This window comes from Hemicordylus capensis, chromosome 4 (genome assembly GCF_027244095.1).
Source record: "Hemicordylus capensis ecotype Gifberg chromosome 4, rHemCap1.1.pri, whole genome shotgun sequence".
NCBI classification, from domain to species: domain Eukaryota; kingdom Metazoa; phylum Chordata; class Lepidosauria; order Squamata; family Cordylidae; genus Hemicordylus; species Hemicordylus capensis.
The window spans coordinates 85,593,026-85,616,066 of NC_069660.1; the positions used below are offsets into that span (position 1 = coordinate 85,593,026).

At 44.7% G+C, this 23,041-nt stretch overlaps 1 protein-coding gene across 2 annotated transcripts in view; it reads right to left on the bottom strand.

The window, feature by feature from the left end:
* Positions 1-23,041, bottom strand: part of EIF2B3 (eukaryotic translation initiation factor 2B subunit gamma) — a 174,158-nt gene that overhangs the window by 100,537 nt on the left and 50,580 nt on the right. For both annotated transcript variants that reach the window (XR_008306119.1, XM_053245377.1), the window contains exon 6: positions 15,844-15,933. Coding sequence is in view for 1 of the 2 variants with exons in the window: in XM_053245377.1 (XP_053101352.1) it covers positions 15,844-15,933 (90 nt within the window). In the remaining variant the exon portion in view is untranslated. The remainder of the gene's footprint in view (positions 1-15,843; positions 15,934-23,041) is intronic.

Here is a 23,041-nt window from a genome sequence, read left to right on the forward strand (position 1 = left end):
CGATTTTGAAGACAAGAAGGAGCCCCGGAGCGGCGAGCGGGCGGCGAGCGATTCTGCGGCGCATTTTTTAAACTAATTATGGCGCCAAAGCAGCAAAGCGCGGGAGGGGTGAGTAAAGCCCCCCCCGCCCTTAATGGAACCCCCCACCCCAGTGCTGAACCGCAGGTCCGCGGTCCGGTGCACACCCCTAGTGGCCAGAGGTGCTTTCTATCAGCTTTGACTTTTATGCCAGCTGCGTCCCTTTCTTGAGATAAATGGCCTCAAAACAGTAAGTAATCCAGAAACTGCAATTGGTACAAAATGCAACAACCAGATTGGTCTCCAGACCATTTCAAAGAGACCACATTGCTCCTATATTAAAAGAACTACACTGGCTACCAATATGTTTCTGGGCAAATTATAATGTGTCAGTTATAACCAAGAAAGCCCTAAACAGCTTAGGCCCAGGATATCTGAAAGAATGTCTTCTTCACTATGAGCCACATCATTCATTGAAATCATCCAGAGTGGTCTGTCTGTAGTTGCCACTAGCTCATCTTAGGAACAGGTCTTTTCTGTTGCCACCCCAAGACTTTGGAATGTGCTGCCTGCTGAAATAAGAACCTCCCCATCTCTGACAACTTTTAAAAAGTCTTTAAAGATGCATTTATTCACTCAAGCTTTTTAACTAGACCTGTAGTTTTAAATTATATTAATGTTTTAATTTTAATTTTAATTTGTTTTATGTTGTTGTAAACTGCCCAGAGCTGTAAGTTTGGGATGGTGTACAAATATAATAAATAAATAAAATTAATTAATGCAATGCAGTTTGGGCCTCGAAAGACGATGGCAGCAATTGATCTTTGCATATCTTTGGATGAATCTAGTCCACACTAAGGGAAAAACATTGTGGGTGATTGAAAAAATAGCTGCAGTTGTGAACTGCTGTATTAGTTTCAAGTTGGTCATAAGAAGCAACACTTCCAGTGGAACTGCATTACTGCACAATCACAATGATGGGTCTAAAGGAGCGCATACAAATGTACAGGGAACCCACATATAGACTGTAGCAGGACCATAATCTTATACAGATTTGTTGCTGCATGTTCACATGCAGTGAAACTGCAACTGAGTATGGATGCACAGAGAACAAGCACCATATGTACATATGTGTACATAGGATGTGCACAGAATGGGATTTGTGTTCCATTCCGAGCTCAGAACAGAGCACATATCGTCGGAACGCTCCGATGGAATGACCCCATTCCAAGTTAAAATGTTGAGTGTTTGGCCCATGAGGGCAGCGCCAGGTGGGTGGTGAAGGGCGATGGGAGGTACCTGTAACAATTATTACATGGTTACGACTTAGCCCCCGGGAGCAGCAGTGCCCCACCAGGCATCTCACATGGCTGCCATGTGTGCACAGAGGCCAGAAGAGTGCCCTAGGCAGGGCACCTTCAGTGTAAGATGCCGAGTGGGGCGCCGCAGCTCGCAGGGACTGAGTGGTAACCAGGTAATGATTCTTAAGGGTACCTCCTGCCACCCCTCGCCGCCTCCCCCCAGGCACCATCCTCATGGGCTGGAACCCTCAAAATGTTCTTTGAACAGGGTCATTCCGTTCCAAGTTCGAAACAGGCCCTTGATTTGAAGGGCATTCTGTTTCAAACTAGACACAGCCCGTTTCAAGTAGGAATGTTTCGAGCTTGAAACATTCTGCACATCTCTAATGTGTACATATAATCTACATACAATTTCACATTGATTTGCTAACATGTCTCTTTTCTTCTTGCTTTATGCAACCAATTTCTAAAACTCCAAAGTCAACCAAGTATTCATTGCCTCAAGGACAATGTGATACTGTAGGTACTTCCCAAACAGGAAGAGAATGATATATTTTGATTTGTGGTGCCTAACCTTTAGGATGTACTGGTAAGAACCAATTCACACAAGCAATCAACAATCAGATATCACACCACTTCCACTGTTTGGTAATTTTGCCTCTTCAAAAAGGTACTGTGTATACACAAGAAAACCCCGTGGTAGCTGATAAAGTCACTGCACCAGTTGTCATCACCAAGTGATAACTGTTGAAATTTTAATCAGCCCTAAACCTCCTTGCTTAAGAATTATTGTGATAAACCAAGTAACACGGTTTAACAAATTTGAAGCAGTGTTCTGCCTATTAAGAGGAAAGTGATTAAAAATTCACCCTTAATTGAATATTTCCCCAACCATCAAAATATCATATTTTAATTTACTACACACACAAAGCTTCTACATTTTGATTAGTAGGACGACTGCAATTTGTTCAGTTTCTCCTAAGCAAATTTGTTTCTTTATGCAGCTTAATCACAAGGAAAGCATTCATCATACGACCTGATCTTTACAGGACAGAAAAATACATTCCAGCCATATGGCTGCCGCGTTCTCTCTTAAGTGTCCACAGAGCAAGCTCTGTTTTGCAGCCATCTTTTCAGCAGGCGGGAAGAGAGAGCAAGAGAGAGAGAGAGAAAGCATGCATTAAGCCAGGAGTTTGGCTCTGCCAGACCTCCCTCATAGTCTGTAGGCCCTGCCAGGAAACACAGGTGACAGTGTGAATGATAAAAAGGCATTGAGAGGGGAAAGCAAAACTACATACTGGTTTAGTCTGGGCAGCATCTTAATGTAAACCTGCAGGGGCCTCTGTGTACAACATGCCACAAAGCAAATCAGGCAGAAGCCTATGCACAAAATACACCCTCATCAACTGAAGTAGAGCTTCTCACCCTCTGGTAATCTTGGTATTCTTCATAGGTGGTACAGGACACATTTCAGGTTTTTGTTCATGGGAAGACTTTTAAAACTATAGCTTGCGTGGGATAAATTACCTTTTCTGAAGCAGTTTCCCCAAAAAATCTCACATGGAAGATCTTTAGAAGGTAGCTGAAGTAAGGGGAAAGGGAATTGCAGAGGAAGTGACTTATCAAGCACAACATTTTTCAATCACCCAGTTTGTTCCCACTTTTTTCAGCAGCACTAAAGGTGACACTTAACTGCTCCAAACACAAGCTAGCCAGGACTTTTAGCTTAAGTGTTACAAGCTTCTCTGCGAAGCAGATTAACCTCTTTGTTCAGGGAACAGCTCCATGGCTGTTGAAACTGGCTGCTAAGAACCGAAAAACAGAAAAAAGGTGACAGAACTAATTAATCCTCTTAAATTCTAGAGTTATGCAGGAGGACTTGTCAATGGGAAAGCTGTTAATAATCTTCTTCAGACCTTTCATCTGTGGTAGATGTCCCTTGTTCAGTGAATGCATGCAGGAGACTGACTAGAGTGCTAGTGAAGTCCATTTATACATGTCTTCTTCCTGACTCAGGCCAAATGTTCCATTAATAAATAAGGGGTCCACCTTAGTTGGCGCAGCGGGGAAATGCTTGACTAACAAGCAGAAGGTTGTTGGTTTGAATCCCCGCTGGTACTATATTGGGCAGCAGTGATATAGGAAGATGCTGAAAGATACCGCACAGGAGGAGGCAATGGTAAACCCCTCCTGTATTCTACCAAAGAAAACCACAGGGCTCTGTGGGCGCCAGGAGTTGAAATCGACTTGACGGCACACTTTACCTTTACCACCTTAGTTACAGTGTGGTTGAAAACAAGCCAGAAACAAGTTGTATTGGGATCAAGATAGATAATAGGAATAAGGTCTGGTGGTTTAGGGAAGAATGGGACTTTCTGTTATAGGTGGGGTCCAGACAACTTGGTCACTCAGCTGCTGAGAGGAATAGGGATGTGCACAAAACGGATATTGCGTTCTATTTTGAGCTGGGGGGAAAATGCCAATCAGCCAAAACATTTTGTCAAAACAGTGGCTGAGCTGGCTGTTTCTACGAAACAACTCAAAACGTTCTGAGTGTTTCGGCCATAGGGAACAATGGGGAAACTTGCAACGCCCCATTATTCCCTATGGGTAGCTCCTAGGGACAACAAAGTGAGTTGTGTGGTAGGGCATGATGGGTGCTACCTATCACCCAACCCACAAAAGAAATGGGCAATTGGGCATTTTTAAACAAATTTTTAACCTTTCCCCAAAACCCCTATAGGATCTATGGATTTTGCAACCCTGCCTTGAAAAACATTGCAGAAGCACACAGTAAAAGGGAATCTGTCCCTCCCAACACAAAACACATATTTCAAACACAGTCCAAAAATGGCCAGAAAAGAATCACTGACCCAGAATCCACTGCCACCCATAGTGCCTGTGCTCTCTCTCACACAATTATGACTCCAACCTTACTTCCTAGCATTGCAAAATCTGTCACAGCAGCACCCTTAGCAGCAAACATAGCCATAAGCTCAACAAGAGCAACTTCATCCACATTTTGGCTGAGTACACCTTGCAATGCAGATTGCAGAGCGGACCAGAGCAGTGTGTGAAAAACAAGGGAAGAGGGAACATCTTGGGCAAGGCAGTGACTGTGTTTGGACTTCTGCCCCACCTCTTCTCCAGGGGTGTGCCATCTACCCTCAGCCTCTGCTGCTTTAAAGCTGGGGCTGGGCCAGGGACTGAGGAAGGGAAGAGAGAACATCTTGGGCAAGGCAGTGACTGTGTTTGGGCTTCTGCCCCACCTCTTCTCCAGGTGTGTGCCATCTACCCTCAGCCTCTGCTGCTTTAAAGCTGGGGCTGGGCCAGGGGCGTGAGCCTCTTGGTGTGAGCCGAAGGGCGAGGGCACAAGGGCTCTCGTCCTTGTGGCTCTCAGCCGTGGGGCGAGCTGCCTGGGGCCCTGAAGACCTTTTTCTCCTGCCTTGAAGATCCGTCTTCCTCCAAGCAAGAAGTCAGCAGAGACTGTATAAGTCTGGTCTTGGTTTTAAATTAAGCCAAGAAGCTGTGGTGGGTTAGTCTGGGGGGATGTGTCTGGGAGAGCAAAAAAGTGGGTCTGGAGTGGGGGCAGCAATATCACGGGTAGCGGGCAGAGGGAGGTATGGCGGTGGGAGTTGGGCAGGCCGTTACAGGGGAAAACGGTCCAGGCAATTGAGGCCTGTTCCTTTTTCCGGCCCTTCTCCCAACCCTCTGACCCTAGGGAGCTCTGTGAACACTCCTTCGAGGATTAGGGTGCTGCTGCTGAATGCCAGGTCAGTTAATGCAAAAACATCTCTCATCCACGATTTGATTCTGAATGGGCGTGCTGACCTGGTATGTGTGACGGAGACCTGGTTGGATGCGCTGGGCGGGGTTGGTCTCTCTCAGCTTTGTCCTCCAGGTTTCCAGATCGTGCAGCAGCCCCGCCTCGAGGGTCGGGGAGGAGGCGTTGCGGTCATCTTTCGAGAGACCCTCCCCGTTTCCAGGTGCCCGGTCAGGCAATCTCAGAATTTTGAGTGTTTGTCCTTGAGGGTGGGCCTCCGAGATAGGCTGGGGATTCTGCTGGTGTACCGACCACCCCGCTGCACTTCAGTCTCCCTACCTGAGCTGGCAGGGGTGGTCTCGGAGGTGGCCTTGGGTTCCCCCAGGCTTATTGTCTTGGGGGATTTCAGTGACTATGCTGAGGCCCCCCTAGTGGGTGCGGCTCAGGATTTCATGGCCTCCATGGCAACCATGGGCCTGTCTCAATTGGTATCGGGCCCTACCCACGTGGCGGGACACACTCTGGATCTGGTTTTTGCCGACTGGGAAATAAATGATCTGGAGGTGGGGGAATTTGAGACCACTCCCTTGTCATGGACAGATCATCACCTGGTGGGGTTTAGTTTGACTGCTCCATCTGCCCTCTGCAGGGGTGGTGGGCCGATTAAGATGGTCCGCCCCCGGAGGCTTATGGATCCGCTTGGATTTCAGATGGCCCTCGGGGAGTTTCCAGTGTCCAGAGCTGGTGACCCTGTCGAGGCCTTGGTTGATCTCTGGAATGGAGAGATGGCCCGGGCTGTTGACATGGTTGCCCCCAAGCGCCCTCTCCGGCTTGGTGAAGCCCGTTCTGCTCCTTGGTTTTCCTCGGAGCTTAGGGCGATGAAGCAACTCGGACGATGGCTAGAACGACGCTGGAGGAAGAGTCATCACGAATCCGACCGAACACGGGCTAGAGCCCATTTTAGGGACTACTCCGTGGCGGTGGGGGCAGCGAAGAAATGCTTTTTCTCCGCCTCCATTGCGTCTGCTCAGTGCAGACAAACAGAGCTGTTTCGTGTGGTGAAAACCTTGCTCCACACATCCCCCCAGACAATGGGGGAGGAGCCATCTACAGCTCTTTGTGATCTGTTTGCCTGTCGCTTTGCAGATAAAGTCACTTGCATCCGTGCTGACCTGGACTCCAGAGTTGTGGCAGTTCCGGCAGATGTGCCTTTGGTACCATCTGGTCCCGTTGTGTTGGATTCTTTTCGGTTGGTGCGGCCTGAGGATGTGGACAAGATCCTGGGCAGTGTGCGGGCGACTTCGTGCGCTCTTGACCCTTGCCCTTCATGGCTAATAAAAGCTGCCAGGGAGGGGACAGGTAGATGGTTGGAGGTGATCGTTAATGCTTCATTAAGGGAGGGCAGGATGCCATCGTGTCTTAAGGAGGCGGTGGTAAGACCTCTATTAAAAAAGCCCTCCCTTGATCCCTCCAACCTGGACAACTATAGACCTGTGTCTAATCTCCCCTTTTTGGGCAAGGTGATAGAGCGTGTGGTGGCGTCCCAGCTGCAGAGGGTCTTGGATGATACGGATTACCTGGACCCTTTTCAATCTGGCTTCCGCCCTGGATATGGGACTGAGACTGCCTTGGTCGCTCTAGTGGATGACCTACGCCGGGAACTAGACAGGGGGAGTGCGTCCCTGTTGGTTCTGCTGGACCTCTCGGCGGCATTCAATACCATCGACCATGGTATCCTTCTGGGCCGCCTCTCGAGTATGGGAATCGGAGGCACTGCGTTGCAGTGGTTTCGGTCCTTTCTTGAGGGGAGGGTTCAGAAGGTGGTGCTGGGGGACTACTGCTCGGCCCCGTGGCCGTTGGCCTGTGGGGTCCCGCAAGGATCGGTCTTGTCCCCCATGCTGTTTAACATCTACATGAAGCCGCTGGGGGAGGTCATCTGGAGATTTGGACTGAGTTGTCAGCAATATGCGGATGACACTCAGCTCTATCTCTTCTTGTCATCTGATCCTAGGGAGGCGGTGGATGTCCTGAATCGGGGGCTGGAGGCCGCGATGGGTTGGATGTGGGCTAACAAACTGAAATTGAATCAGGATAAGACGGAGGTACTGTTGGTCAGTAGGAGAGCCAATCGGGATGAGGAGATTTTACCAGTTCTGGATGGGGTTGCACTCCACTTGAAGGAGCAAGTACGCAGCTTGGGGGTACTACTAGACCCGGCTCTGCTTTTGGAAGCTCAGGTGGAGGCGGTGGCCGGGGTGCCTTTGCACGGCTTCGGCTGGTGCGCCAGCTGCGTCCCTTTCTCGAGAAGGCAGATCTGGCCACGGTTACCCACGCCTTAGTCACGTCGCGGCTGGATTACTGTAACGTGCTCTACGTGGGGCTGCCCTTGAAGAATATCCGGAAACAGCAGCTAGTGCAAAACGCGGCAGCGAGGGTTTTATCTGGAGCTGCCCGTTGGGAACATATCACCCCCATTTTGAACGAGCTGCACTGGCTGCCAGTTCGTTTCCGGGTCCAATTCAAGGTGCTGGTTTTGACCTTTAAAGCCCTAAATGGTTTGGGCCCGGGGTATTTGAGGGACCACCTGCTCCCAAGGGTTGCTGCCCGCTTGACAAGGACATCTGAGGGGGCCCTGCTCCGGGTGCCGACAATGAGGGAGGCCCGGCTGTCGTGCACTCGGGACAGGGCCTTCTCTGTTGCTGCCCCCAGACTCTGGAATGCTCTCCCGGTGGCCATTCGTTCCTCGGACTCCATCACGGCTTTTAGAAAGCTTTTAAAGACTTGGCTTTTTACCCAGGCTTTTACATGATCGTTTTCTACTGCGGCTTCTCTGTGTTTTTATTTGTTGTATTTGTTGTATTGTTTTTATGCCTGTTTTTATATGTTTTTATACTTTTAACATTCTGTTTTTATTGTCTTTTTATTGTATGTTTTTAACTTTTGTAAACCGCCTTGGGGTTATCTTTTTAACGAAAGGCGGTATATAAATGCATAAATAAATAAATAAATAAGTTAGTCTCAAGGCCAGACACGGAGCTCATCACAGCAATCACCAAGATAGGAAAACCTATGTCAGACAACAAAGGGCATATTTCATCATGCCTCTGATACCTCCAGAATTATCTGTCTGCTACCATGTGCTCTGTATGAAGCTGTCCATGCAACATATTTCAAAGCTTCAGCTGATGTAAAAATTGGCTGCTCATCTGCCAATAGGTATAAGAGCATATTAGACAAATGTCTTAGTGCCAGCACTCACTAACAATGCATAGAAACATCATCTTTCTGTAGCAGGCCATGAGTCCTCCAAGACTGGGTCTTTCGTTTTCAGGTATTAATACAAAGAAATGAAAACATTCTAACAAAGATACAAAACAGTGAAAAGAAAATGTGTCATAAAACCTGTACCTTTAAATATTAGTACAGCATACACACGTGGACAAATTTGTTGATACCCTTACAGATAATTGAAAAAGTGTTTTATGCCTCCTGAAAAGCAATTAAATGAAAAGCAATTGTCCCATGTATACCTGCATGCCTATGATATGTCATCGAGTAAAGCAAAGCAAGTGTGAACAGAGATAAAGTATTGCTTATTCTACAAAGATGGACCAGAGAAAGCAAAGGAGAGAGTTGTCTGAGGAGATCACAAAGAAAATTATAGACAAGTATGTTAAAGGCAAAGGCGATAAGACCATCTCCAAGCAGTTTGATGTTCCTGTGACAACAGTTGCAAATATAATTAAGAAGTTCAAGGTCCATGGGATTGTCGCCAACCTCCCTGGACGCGGCCACAATAGGAAAATCGACCCCAGAATGGGCAGAAGGATAGTGAGAATGGTAGACAAAAAGCCAAGGACAACTTCCTAAGAGATACAAGCTGAACTCCAAGGTCAAGGTCCATCAGTGTCTGATCGCACCACCCATCGCTTTTTGAGTGACAGTGGACTCAATGGAAGAAGACCCAGGAGGACTCCACTGCTGAAAGAAACACATTAAAAAGCCAGACTGGAATGTGCTAAAATGCATATTGACAAGCCACAATGCATCTGGGAGAATGTCCTTTGGACAAATGAGACAAAACTGGAGCTTTTGGGCAAGTCACATCAGCTCTATGCCCACAGACGGAAAAATGAAGCTTTCAAAGAAGAGAACACCATATCTACTGTGAAACATGGAGGAGGCTCGGTTATGTTTTGGGGCTGCTTTGCTGTGTCTGGCACGGGGTGCCTTGAGTCTGTGCATGGAACAATGAAATCTCAAGACTATCAAGACATTCTGGAGCAAAGCGTACTGCCCAGTGTCAGAAAGCTCTGTCTCAGTCACAGGTCATGGATCCTCCAACAGGACAATGACCCAAAACACACAGCTAAAAGCACCCGAGAATGGCTAAGCACAAAACATTGGACTATTCTGAAGTCGCCTTCTATGAGCCCTGACTGGAATCCTATTGAACATCTATGGAAAGAACTGAAACATGCAGTCTGCAGAAGGCACCCTTCAAACCTGACACAGCTGGAGCAGTTTGCTCAGGAAGAGTGGGCCAAACTACCTGTTGAGAGGTGCAGAAGTCTCATTGAGAGCTACAGGAATTGCTTGTTTGCAGTGATTGCCTCTAAAGGTTGTGCAACAAGATATTAGGTTCAGGGTCCCATCATCAGAGACGAAAGTTTGGGGTGGTGTACAAATTTGATAGATAGAAAAATAAATAAATTTTTGTCCATGCCATTTTCATTTGTGTTATTATTTGAAATATTCTGTTGCATCAAAACTCTAAAGCAAAGTCTGATTTGTGTTAAATGCAGAATAAACAATGATGGGTGCCAATTACTCTTGTCAGTTTCAAGTTATTTCAGAGACAATTGTGGATTGTTCTTTTTTCGTGGAGGGGTACCAACACATTTGTCCACGTGTATTTATATCAATGTCACAATGAACTATAAGTTTATTATTTTATTTATTGATCACATTTTTATACCACCCAAAACATGAGTTCTCTGGGAGGTTTACAAGACAATAAAAACCAATTAAAAGATTAACACATCTATATATTTAATTCTCCTGGGTGTGCCAGGCAAAAATGCGTCCCAGCAGCCCAGCTGATTGGCTGGGCTGCGGGGGCGCCTGATTGGCTGGTGCACCCAGGAGAACGGCGGCGGCGGCCACAGCCAGGGAGCCAGGCGGGCCCGGCCACGGAGGCGAGGTGGCGGGCCTGGCTGGGCCCGGCCGCGGAGGCGAGGTGGAGGGCTGGCGGAGGGCCTGGCCGCAGAGGCGAGGCGGTGGGCCTGGCCGCAGGCCCGTCCGCGGAGGCGGGCCCAGCCCGGCCACGGGCCAGGCCGCGGCGGACCAGCTAGAGGCACAGATGCTCTGTGCCCGGGCCCACTAGTTAAAATGTAAAATGTTAAAACTATTAAAAAACAGTTAAAAACAATGTCTAATTAAAAGCCTGGGTGAACAAATGCGTCTTGACTGCCTTTTAAAAAGTTGTAAGAGATGGGGAGGCTCTTATTTCAGCAGGAAGTGTGTTCCAAAGGCTTGGGGCAGCAATGGAGAAGGCCCGTCCCCGAGTAGCCACCAGACGAGCTGGTGGCAACTGCAGATGAACCTCTCCAAATTATCTCAATGGGTGGTGTTGTTCATAGCAAAGAAGGCGTTCTCTTAACTACCCAGGGTCCTAGCCGTTCAGGGTTTTATAGGTTATAACCAACACCTTGTACTTTGCCCAGAAACTTACCGGCACTCAGTGTAGATGTTTTAAGATAGGACCAATCTGGCTGCCGCATTCTGGACTAACTGCAGTTTCCGGACTATGTACAAAGGCAAAGTTGCTTCTCGGTATAGCATAACCATGCCAGGGTTCCCTTTAGTCAGCTAAATTGATTTTATACACACTCAAAGAGATAATTTAGCTTCTCTTGCCCTCCTGCAGGAAATAAAGTTTCATCAAATACATTTCCAGGATGAAACACTATATTTTTTGTAAACCAACTTAGGATATTTTTGAGGTAAAAATATTCCAATTGAATATGGCTCTATCTCCTAAGTGCTGATTGGTGCTCTCTCTCCCCATTTTGTATGTGTGTATGTTTGTGTGTTTGTTTTCATGAGCATGTGAGCACATGAACAGACAGGTAACAACAAATCAAAATGAGACCTAGCTCCCTTGTGGCTTGTGGTTGGCATATTAAATTTTCCTGTCAAGCCTTAGAAATAATTAAATAGCATGATGATGTTTAAAAGGTTAAATCAGAGTACAAAAAAAGAACTCCTGAAATTTGATGATCATTAAAGGGATGTGGCTGCATACTGAGAAAAGAATATAGAAAATTGTATAGGAGCAATGTAGAAAAGATGAGCTAATTTTAAAAAGTAGCTATAAATGTGAGGTAGGAAAATATTTTTCGTCATTTTCATATATAAGGCAATCCTACATTATGGATTCAAGCCTCCTGGATAGCTCCTATTTGCACAAGATATGAGGCCCCTCTAAGAATACTGTATAAGTAGTTCCTTGTAGTACAAAACAGTAATAAGATGAGCTTTTAAAATATGGTTGAAAGTAAAGGGCTATTGAACTGTTTCATCAATTTTGACTTTTAAAAAAATAGCATAACAAAGAGAAGTCAAGTTGCTCATATTATCACATGGGGTTTTTTTTAGAGCTAGAGGTTGAGAATATCAGCATCCTGATTTCTGCCTCAAGAGCTGGTGAATGCCTTCAAACTTGAAAAATAACTGTTTCATACTAACAACAGAGGAGGAAGCCCTGTGCCCCCTTCTACATTCCTACCTTCTCACAGCTGTGACTGATCCAATCCAAATGACTGGCAACCACCTGCCAAGTGAGGACAATAAAGCAGTCTAACACTTATGAAGGGAAGATGAACTGAAGTAATACCATTCAAGTATGTTGTACTGAGCACACAGTATACCTTGCTTGGGTTTGGCTCCTGGTCTGAGTGGCCACTTAGCAACGTGGCTTCTGGTGACAACCCCTGCCTTGCCCTTACCTCTGCAGTGGGTATGGTGGTGGACACAAATTTCTTAGACAGCAACAACAGTGTTCTAGGTGGCTGCTGTCAGCTGCCTTCCCCCCACTATAATGCCCCACATGGGATCACATAACACTACATTGCATGACCTAGGGTGGAAAAATGGCAGATGGCAGCCAATTAGAACACTGTTGTTGCTGATGGCCCACTGTTGCTAGAAGTGCTGGTGAGAAAAACAAACCCATGTCTACCATAACTGCTGCCAAAGTAAAAGGAGGGGGGCTCACCCAGCCAGTGGGGGCTGATTGTTGGCTGAGCCCAATCCTCCCCAGGGTGCCAGAGCAGGCAGGCATCAGAGGTGGGCCCCCTGGGGTGCTTGGGCCTCGGCGGCTATAAAAGAGTGCCACAAGCTGACACTAGCTCTCATCCTGTATGCAGAGGCATTTTTGAATCTGCCTTCCTTGCTTGGCTTTGCAAAATCTCACCCATTCAGTTAAAAAAAACAAAAACACTACACAAGCTGGTTGGCCATAAACTTAATTGGTTTTAGTTCCATCCCTCTCAAGTCAGCTTTTTGATTGTGCCTCCTAACATTTCCTAAAGCCAGTAATCAGAGCTGGCTTCCATTTCAAAACAGATGAGAGATACTGAACTCAACTGTTTCAGTTACTGCAGTGACTATCATAAGTGGTGCTGAAATCCACGTCCTTTGCTTCCAGTTGTGGACTACTCACAGTTTAAGGCAAATACACTGAAAAGTTTTATAGTCAGGATCACTCTCTTTTTCCATAAATGGATGTGTTTCTTCCTCTCAGTGGGCGGTCTTGTTATTGTAGAAACACCATAGTAAAGACTACAGGATGTACCAAAGATAGTCCACTTGCAAGGTTATACAGGGAGTGGCAGGACTTGCAGATGGACAAAACAACAATAACAAAAAAGAAATGAAAATGTGTTCAATATTATTAGCAAATGAGGAAACCCCAGTAGATATGAATGAGGAGAAAGCACAGAAAGGTATGGAGAAGTCTAGAAAGGGTGCAACATTATTGATTCAGTGTGATAATCTTCCATCTGCTGCTGCTACTGCTGTTAGGTGGGAAATTATCAGTTGCATTTAAAAACACATACACAGGGACTTGGAAGTTTGGATTTAATTTAAAGTGTCTAAGCAACTTGCTTTGATCTTGCCAATTAGAGTGAATATCCTGGCATTCACAGTGAATAAACGTTTTTCTCATGTGATAAGTTCCAGAGAACAGAAGTCCTGCAGATACCACTCATTTAAAACCAACTGGGCACTGAAGCCCAAATGTGCCATTTAAATGGCTTTAGAGCCTCTCTCCCATAGTGGGAGACTAAGAGGAGATATAGTAAGTATCTTCAAATGTCTGAATATCTGAAATATGTTTTTACAATATTAGGGGTTTTTTTTAGTATGTCTCCTTGAATTATTATTTTTAATTGAAAGGAAGGAATACATTTGATCTGAAAAGCATTTTCAGTCTACCACTGACTCCCTCCCCCCCATATGACGACACATTTGGGAAGGGATGTTTTCACATTTTAACCTCTCCTCTCTGAACGGAAGTGCCCAGGTGCAGCATCTGCTGGGCTTGGAGAAAGAATGAAGGGAATGGACTTCTTTCTACTCAAGTGGGGGAGTTGTATGAATGATGGAGGAAGCAAGGCACAAAGGGTCAGAGAGGATTTTCATCTTTTTTTAAAAAAAATTACTTGCTTTGTGCAATAAAACACAGCTGTGCTTGAGAAGTAAACACTGTAAAGAAGGGACACTTTCTTCAGTCCTTTACACACACACACACACACACACACACACACACACACTCTCTTACTTCAGTATATGAAATGTACCATTTCATAAGAAAGCATCCACACCTGAAATCACATTTGGACGAGACAAGGGAGCTAAGCACTCCAGGAGCTCGGCATGCATATCCACCTCCATTCTTCATGTCCCTTCCCAGTCATCCATCCGGCCAAGGTAAAGGATGCAGGCAGGACAGCAGATATAATTTTAGGAAGAAAGGTTGTATAAAGTGCTGGCAGAAAAAACAAACAGGCAGACATCCTTCCTGCTTGTATGGGATCATAAGGGACTGCCATCTCTTCCCCTCCTTTCTGAGCCAGTGTGCCATTTGGCACCTCAGTTTGTACCAGGGAAGGGGGATAGACAACTCTAAATAAAGCTGCCTTCATCCATCTGCATGGGCTAACTCTGCTCCCATTTTGGATGAGAACTGGATGAAGTAATTGACTTTGGCCTCTATGTACCAAAGATGAGGTCTTCATCCTTGGCCACTCCTCATTTTTCCCTTCCCCAGAATCTAACTGGCCAGGATGTACAAATAGTGCAACCTGACATACTACTTTATTTTAGGATTTTGTTTTATTATATTCAAGTATCCTTTGCCTCTCTGATCGGTGCTCTTTTTGCTGTTTTTAGCACATCACGTAAGCTTGCACTGGTTTTAAATTGTGTTTATCGCAATTTGATTGTGAACTGCTTGAGGCTTATGTGAAAACAGGGGGAATGGTAAAAAGAAATAAATACATAGTGGATGGATTACTAGCAGATTATATATTGATATATACATATTTTAAAGAAATAATAAATAACAGATGCTCTAAAGAGGCTCTTGCCTCCCTGCCCAGCCAAACACCTCTCTGGCCAGGGTGGAGGATGTAGGCGGAACAGCAAAAAGAATTTTAAGATGCACTGGGTGCTGGCAGCAGCTGTACTATCTCTCCTGGCCAAACGATCTGTATTTCCTAGTTGTAAACAGACAGAACCACCTTGGAAATGTCTCTTTTTGTTCTTGCACTTTCAATCCACCCCTCTTGCAATTTGACTCTGCCAGCTGACTCTCTCCGCCCCAGTCCTCCATAGGAAAAATTAATCAACCAACTAGGGATGCTACAGAGTCTACCTAACATCTGGCCAGAATTAAAGATTTTGCCTCAACAGTGGAGTGCTGTTGCTTGAAAGGAAGGGAGCTTTTATAAGGCCACATTTGTGCACTGGTGCTGGAACAACGGTGAACACAACAATATATGTAATTTTAAAAGATCCTGGCAGCAATGATACTATTATTGACAAGGCTCTCCCCACCTCCTCTGCAGCAACTGGAGAAACCCCTTCCACTTTGCATTGAGAAGTTTCTGCTTTCCCAGTTCAGCAACTGCACCAAATCTTCCAAATGGCAGTATTATCTGATCCTTATATGTGCACTGTTACTTGCTAGTTTGCAGCTAGAACGTCCATAGAGAGAGTAGGCACCAGCACTGGAAGATACTACCTTGGAGTAGTAGTAAATGGAGATGGGAAACACTGCAGCAGGTACAACTTAGCTGACATTTTAAAGCAGGAAAAGCATTGGCTGTGAATAGCAGTGCTGTGCATGCGACAAATGTGACGCATATTTATATACCACTTTTCGACAGAAGTTCCCAAAGCAGTGTGTGTGTGTGTGTGTGTGCGCGCATATGTGTGTGGACACACACACACACGGCTCCCTGTCCCCAAAAGGCTCACAATCTAAAAAAGAAACATAAGATAGACACTAACAACAGGAGGGATGCTGTGCTGGGGATGGATAGGGCCAGTTGCTCTCTCCCTTCTACATAAAGTGTATCACTACTTTTAAAAAGTTGCCTAGTTTGCTCATTTTCACATAACTTCATCGGGTTTCAGTGTAATAATTAAAGCAGTTTAAAATGGACATGTGATTTAGGCCCCTTTGCTTACCTGTTCTCTACAAGGAAGTCTATCACATATTTCTTCAAGCAGTACAGATGAGCATCCATCAGCCCTGTCCTGATGTGCATTCTAGAATGCCTGGAAGGGGAATAAAAGAGAGTGAAGTCACTCAGCTCTGCATTCCACAGCCACTTTAAGAGCTCCACTTTAAAATCACTAGATGGTAAAACTTTACAAGGGACATCTGTGTTCCCAAACCCTTGCTAGGGAGTTTGGAGAATGGTGAATCATGATGGCTTTTCAAGAATAGAATGTGTCAATACAAACAACCACCTGCTGATCCAGTTTTCCACTGACCCTGTTCTACAAATGACAAGCAAAGGTTACTTACCTGTAGCTATGGCTTGTCCTCAGGATAATTTTATACACACCCTATAAATCCTGATCTGGGTAAACCTACAGAGATCATGCAGGAACCCCTCCTACCTCTGCTGGATGTAAGAGAGGGTACAGGAGTGTGTGGACAGCAGCAGTTTACCTACTGTCATTATGAGTTTGGCAATCCCAAGTGAGTAGAATTAATGCATGAAAACCATAAGCAGGTGGACCCTGCATACTATATAGAGAAAATGCTAAGTTGTTATCCCTTCTCAAACTGAGTCTCAATAAAACACAATGCCTTTCACAACAATTCCTCCTAAAGAACCCACTAAAGAATCCAGTAGCTGTAGCATGAGATTATCTCAGATCTCAAGAGAAGGAGACTGAATGGCTGCAGGTCAAGTCTGAAAAGTTAAAAAATGTTCCAAAGCTGACTGACTAGCATGGAAGAGGGTTTACAAATAGAGACCAGTGTTATTTTAGGGTGGGCAATTTCTAACTTATATATTTCTGTTAATAAAGCTTTCACCGCAGCTTCATGTTGCTTTTGTATTCATGCTTGCTTCACTCATTACACCACTTTGTAGGACAGCAAACTCCATCCCAAATTCCTCCTTTGGACAAATCAGAAACCATCTTACAATAGGCTGGGATTTTAGCTGAAATAGAATGATTTCATAACAGTACGATCTTGTTCTGGATGGAACTGAGGTGGCTGCCGGGGTATGGATCCAGGAGCACCACCAACCTTGGACAGCTCCAAGGGCCAGAACCTTGGTTAGTGCTGAGCAGTACTGCAGAATCTGGGTTACATTAATGGAAAGTTACCCCCAGCAGCTTCTTCTGCCAGCTGGTAAGGCTGTTGCCTAGGCTCAGTGACTTAGCTCTGCCCCTTCCTTTAGGAAGGCTCTATTTCTTAAAGAAACCTGCCTGGTTTTGTAAGTGCTGGCTCTGGTGATGCTGGAAGGTCTCTGATAAAACTCATTGGCCTTCAGGGGACTCTTCTGAGTTGGAGGATGAAGGCAGTTCTATGTTCTCAGTCACAGTGGAAGTGTTCGCTTGGGCTCCCCTGATGCTCCTGATGGTAGAACAAAGTCACTTGGGGACTGGGCCAGAGGTTCTACCCACCCTGCCTCATCCCCTGAACTGTCCACCTCATTCCCCAAGTAGGAGGTCCTGGATCCGGGATCATGACAAAATACATGTGTTGCCATGGGCAGTATTAGGGGAATTTTCATTGCCAGGGACTTCTACAGGGACAAAGTTATGTCATAGGAACATAGGAAGCTGCCATATACTGAGTCAGACCATTGGTCTATCTAGCTCAGTTTTGTCTTCACAGACTGGCAGCGGCTTCTCCAAGGTTGCAGGCAGGAGTCTCTCTCAGCCCTATCTTGGAGATGCTAGGAGGGAACTTGGAACCTTCTGATGCTCTTCCCAGAGTGGCTCCATCCACTAAGGGGAATATCTTACAGTGCTCACACTACTAGTCTCCCATTCATTTGTAACCAAGGTGGACCCTGCTTAGCTAAGGGGACAAGTCATGCTTGCTACCACAAGACCAGCTCTCCAGGGGTCTTGGAGAGGTATTTGCCTGACACTTGAGGTATTTGCCTGACACTGTCAGGCAAATACATGCAGTGTGTATCTATCTGATCTGTGTATCCATGATCACAAAAAACAAAAACACAAAAACCCTCTTACACGCCAACACACATTCATGAACTCTATACTGACCATTCTACATTAAAAACACTTTTCCTCCTAAGTAACTTACGAAGCAAGTCTCATTATAAAAATAATTAAAAACCCATCTTTTTACTCAGGCCTTTTCAGCTTCTTAATAATGTATAGGTTTTTAATTCTGTGATTGATTTTTAAATTGTTAGTTTTTAATTGTTTTTATGTCTTTTCATATGTGTTTTTAACTGTTTTACCATTGTGAACCGCCCAGAGACACGAGTGTGGGGCGGTATAAAAGTGAAATAAATAAATAAATAAATAAATAAATAAATAAGGTAATATTAACATGAACACTTTATAGAAAATATGTAAAAGTAGATAAAACAATGTATGACAAGGAGTGGCCAACAGTGCGTATACTTTTCACCACTGGCCTGAAGGCTTATTAACCAAAGGGAGAAGGCGGCAACATTTAAATTATATCAAAAAGGAAAATTTAAAAAAAGAAACAGTGACTTTTTATGCCCAATGCTTAAATTGTTTAATATAGCCAGACTGCAACAGATTCAGTCTAACCAAGCATTTCATTTTATCAGCAGAAGCTGAGCTAACAAGAGTTATTATTTGCCTACTAATAGATCATGGCCCTACTTCTCAAAGATGGTATATAAATAATATTGATAATGATACTTTATGGCTGTTTGGCCATCTTAGGCACTCCTGTGAGTGGAAAGATGAAATAAAAATCTGATTTATGTAAACAAAGACTAAATATGTCCTTTGGTGTATATGCCAAGAACATCTATGGCAGAATGGTATCATTAGATTGAAAAGGTAACCAAAAGTTTGATTCAGCCGACTGGTCAATGCAGTGCATACTACTAACAGTATTTAGAGTAAAGCTAGAGAATTATCGCACTATAGAATTGGAAAGGTTTTTAAGGTCAGCTAGACTAATCCCTTGCATTGTGCCACAACTGACTATTCCCAACACGCTTACACAGACTGGCCAGATGATAGCACAGAGAGAGAGAGGACAGACCAAGGTGGTATACCATTCTCCAGAGATATCTAGCATGGAAAACAGGTCACAGGAAAAAGAAGCAAGAAAACTCTATGAGTAGCCAGTCTGACCTGAGGGAAATTCATTAAACTCTCCCTTCGTAAGTTCTCACAGTTGAATGAATGAGGGCTTGTTGTTCTAAGAAGGTAGACTTTCACTCCTACTAGTTAAATGCTCCTTCTGATCCTTGACCCAGATCTGTGGACAGGAGATGATTCTAAAAGACTTATTGCATGAATACCAATTTTGCTGATGAGGAGGGCTCTTTGAGAAAGGATTGGAAACAAAAAGAAAATACATTGCAATGCAATGTTTAAAAGCTAAATGTTTTCTCAGTGGCCTACAGAGTCAGCAGAAGACATTTTATTATCCAAGATAAGAGGAAGATTCTAATCAGGACTAATAGGGTTATTTGTACATAACTAGTTGCAACATTTTGTAAATGGAGTAACAAGAATTCTCCCATGTAACCTCCTTCTGCACAGAAGGTCATGATAGATAATCCAAACTATCCTTCAAAAGGGATCCTTGTTTCAATGGTAAAATGATTAGGAGATATGACAGAGAGATCATATGAGCCAAGATACATCACCATTCATCTTGACAGTGAAGCAATACCAGTCTGGTGTCAAAAAATAATAGATCTTCAGGAAATATACAATACTGAGAAAAAGAAAGAGACTCCCTGGAAAGCATAGAATATTACAGGCATTCATTTTATCCCTTCATGCTTCACTGACACACACAGTGGCAAACTTAGAGCACCAAGACTAAAGATGAAATGGAGTTTGCCTTTGGAGTTTGGACGAAACCCCCCAACTTCAAGTATACGTTGATGGGATCTGAGTGGTTGGTGACTGATCAAGACAGGGATCTTGGGGTTGTGGTGGACGGCTCGTTGAAAGTGTCGACTCAATGTGTGGCAGCTGTGAAAAAGGCCAATTCCATGCTAGGGATCATTAGGAAGGGGATTGAAAATAACACTGCTAATATTGTAATGCCCTTATACAAAACTATGGTGCAGCCACACCTGGAGTACTGTGTACAATTCTGGTCACCACATCTAAAAAAGGACATTGTAGAACTGGAAAAGGTGCAGAAGAGGGCAACCAAGATGATCAGGGGCCTAGAGCACCTTTCTTATGAGGAAAGGCTACAACACCTGGGGCTATTTAGTTGAGAAAAAAGACGACTACGGGGAGACATGATAGAGGTCTATAAAATCATGCATAGAGTGGAGAAAGTAGATAGAGAGAAATTCTTCTCCCTCTCACATAACACTAGAACCAGGGGTCATTCCATGAAATTGATTGCCAGGAAATTTAGGATCAGCAAACGCAAGTATTTTTTCACACAACACATAATCAACATGTGGAATTCTCTGCCACAAGATGTGGTGACAGCCAACAACCTGGATGGCATTAAGAGGGTTTTGTGGAGTTCCACGGAGGAGAGGTCTATCCACTAGTTGGAGGGCCACCTCCAGCCTCAAAGGCAGGATGCCTCTGAGTACCAGTTGCAGGGGAGTAACAGCAGGAGAGAGGGCATGCCCTCAACTCCTGCTGTAGGCTTCCAGTGGCATCTGGTGGGCCATTGTGTGAAACAGGATGCTGGACTAGATGGGCCTTGGGCCAGATCCAGCAGGGCTGTTCTTATATTCTCCAACACAGTCCCAAGGAGGCAGGGAGGGAAATCACACCCAGCTGCAAAGAGAAGTTTGACAAAATGTACATCTTATGCACCTAGGTGGCTAAGGGGTTATTTCCCCTTTCCTATTTTAAAACAGAAATGATACAAAATAACCACTGATTCACCAAATGGATTTCACTTAACTGAATGAAAAATATTTCAGATGTTCAATGTAGCTTCGACTCCCCCACTCCATTATCTTGGTATAAACAATGCACAGTATTTTTGCATTCAGTATTTTTACATTTTACATGTATGGTCACTACATGTTCCAGGTTTACTCCAAATGTACCTTCATTATTAAGACAGCTTCTCTTTCCAGATCCAGTTGTGAACAGGACATATCTTATTGCAACAGAATTAAACTGTTCACACGTGCAGGCAAAACTGGGCTAAGGAAGCCCAGCCCAGTTTTGCCTGAGTGTCTGTACCACCGGGATTGGACCTGATCCCAGCAGTGCCTCGGCAACAAACCCGCCTCCATAGCCACTCTCTAAAATGAGGTTAGGAGAACAAGTGTTCTAACCCCGTTTTTGTGATTGTCTGCCAGCCCTGGCTGCTTGCAGACTGCAGGGCTCCCAGCCAACTTGGTGGGGGGATCCCCATAATAAATCTTGCATGGTGCATTATGGGAGCTCCAGGGACAGGGCAACACATCCTGACACAACCCTCCGAGCTAGTGGCAGCAGCCGGTAATCGTCTTGGCGGGTAATCCACCCATCGAAGAGGGAGCCCTCGGTTGTCTGCAGGGAGGTAAGCTTTTTAAGGCTTCCTCCTCGCTAGCCCTCTTGCCCTTTCTCACTGCTCGTGAGAAAGGGCTCACTATCTTCCTGAAGAACCTTAAGAGTCCTTCAGGACATATCTGAACAAAAGGAACCACTGTACAAAATGTACTCTATGCAGAGCTTTTGACAGTCAAATCACTGATTGTCAGTCAAAAAAGATCCCCTCTTATCTTCTTTCCCCCCTTCTCTTCATATATTCCATATGAAGTTAGACAGGCTGCTCAAAGGAGGACAGGCAATGTGAAGCCTGGCAGTCAGAAGGGCTGGGTGGGTCCTCCTATGCTTCCTGGCGTGAATTACAGACAATGAGATGTAGAAGAAGATGACAAACATGTTAAATCTAATTTTTCTAACGTGCCTGCTAGAGATGTCACCTTGTGAAATTTTACATAAAACATAGCGACTACAGTTGGGTGTAGAAACCTGGATCTGTGAGTGAGTTATTTTAATGCAAAACCTTCATTAGTAGCCCAGAAAACACACACACACACACACACACACACACACAAACACACACACACCCCTCATCTTGAGATGCATGCTGCAATAACTAAAGAATCCATGTGGTTGATGATGATTGTTGTTGCTTATTAGCAATTCAAATTTTCCCTGACAATTTCAAATTATTAATGCAAAGTAATCCCCATTTCTCTGAATGGTTCAAAGACAACAAACCCTGTTCGCTATATGAGGCCTACCACAGTATTCTCAGCTGGGTCTATGGCAGTCTTTAAATGGTTTGCGACCGGTAGAAATAGTTTAGAAGATGATATTACATTTAAACTCTGCTTGCTTACTAGCACCAATTAAATAAGCCCAATGTCTGGAGAAGTTTCCTTGCCTGCAGATACTATATCTATACTATACTATATAGAGCCAGCGTGGTGTAGTGGTTAGAGTGTTGGACTAGGACCGGGGAGACCCAAGTTCAAATCCCCATTCAGCCATAAAACTAGCTGGGTGACTGTGGGCCAGTCACTTCTCTCTCAGCCTAACCTACTTCACAGAGTTGTTGTGAAAGAGAAACTCAAGAATGTACTACACCGCTTTGGGCTCCTTGGAGGAAGAGTGGGATATAAATGTAGTAGTAGTAGTAGTAATAATAATAATAATAATAATAATAATAATAATGCATGCGATATTCGGTAGCGATATAGCAATGGAGTTTGGACTAGACAAGTGTGCTGCATTAATAATGAAAAGAGGGAAAATAACAAAAACAGAAGGAATAGAACTACCCAATGGAAGCACCATCAAGAACCTGGAAGAGAAAGAACATTACAAATACTTGGGCATTCTCCAGGCTGATAACATTGCACACACTGAAGTTAAAAGAAAAATTGGAAGTGAATACATCAGGAGAGTTCGAAAAATCCTCAAGTCCAAACTCAATGGCGGGAACACCATACGAGCCATAAACACCTGGGCTATACCTGTTATCAGATACACTACAGGAATAATATACTGGAACCAGGCAGAGCTAGAGACGCTAGATCGTAAGAATAGGAAAATCATGACCATCAATCATGCTCTACACCCCCGCAGTGATGTCGATAGGCTATACCTCCCTCGCAGCTCAGGTGGAAGAGGAATGCTGCAAGTCCATCAAACAGTAGAGGAGGAGAAAAGAGGCCTTGAAGAATAT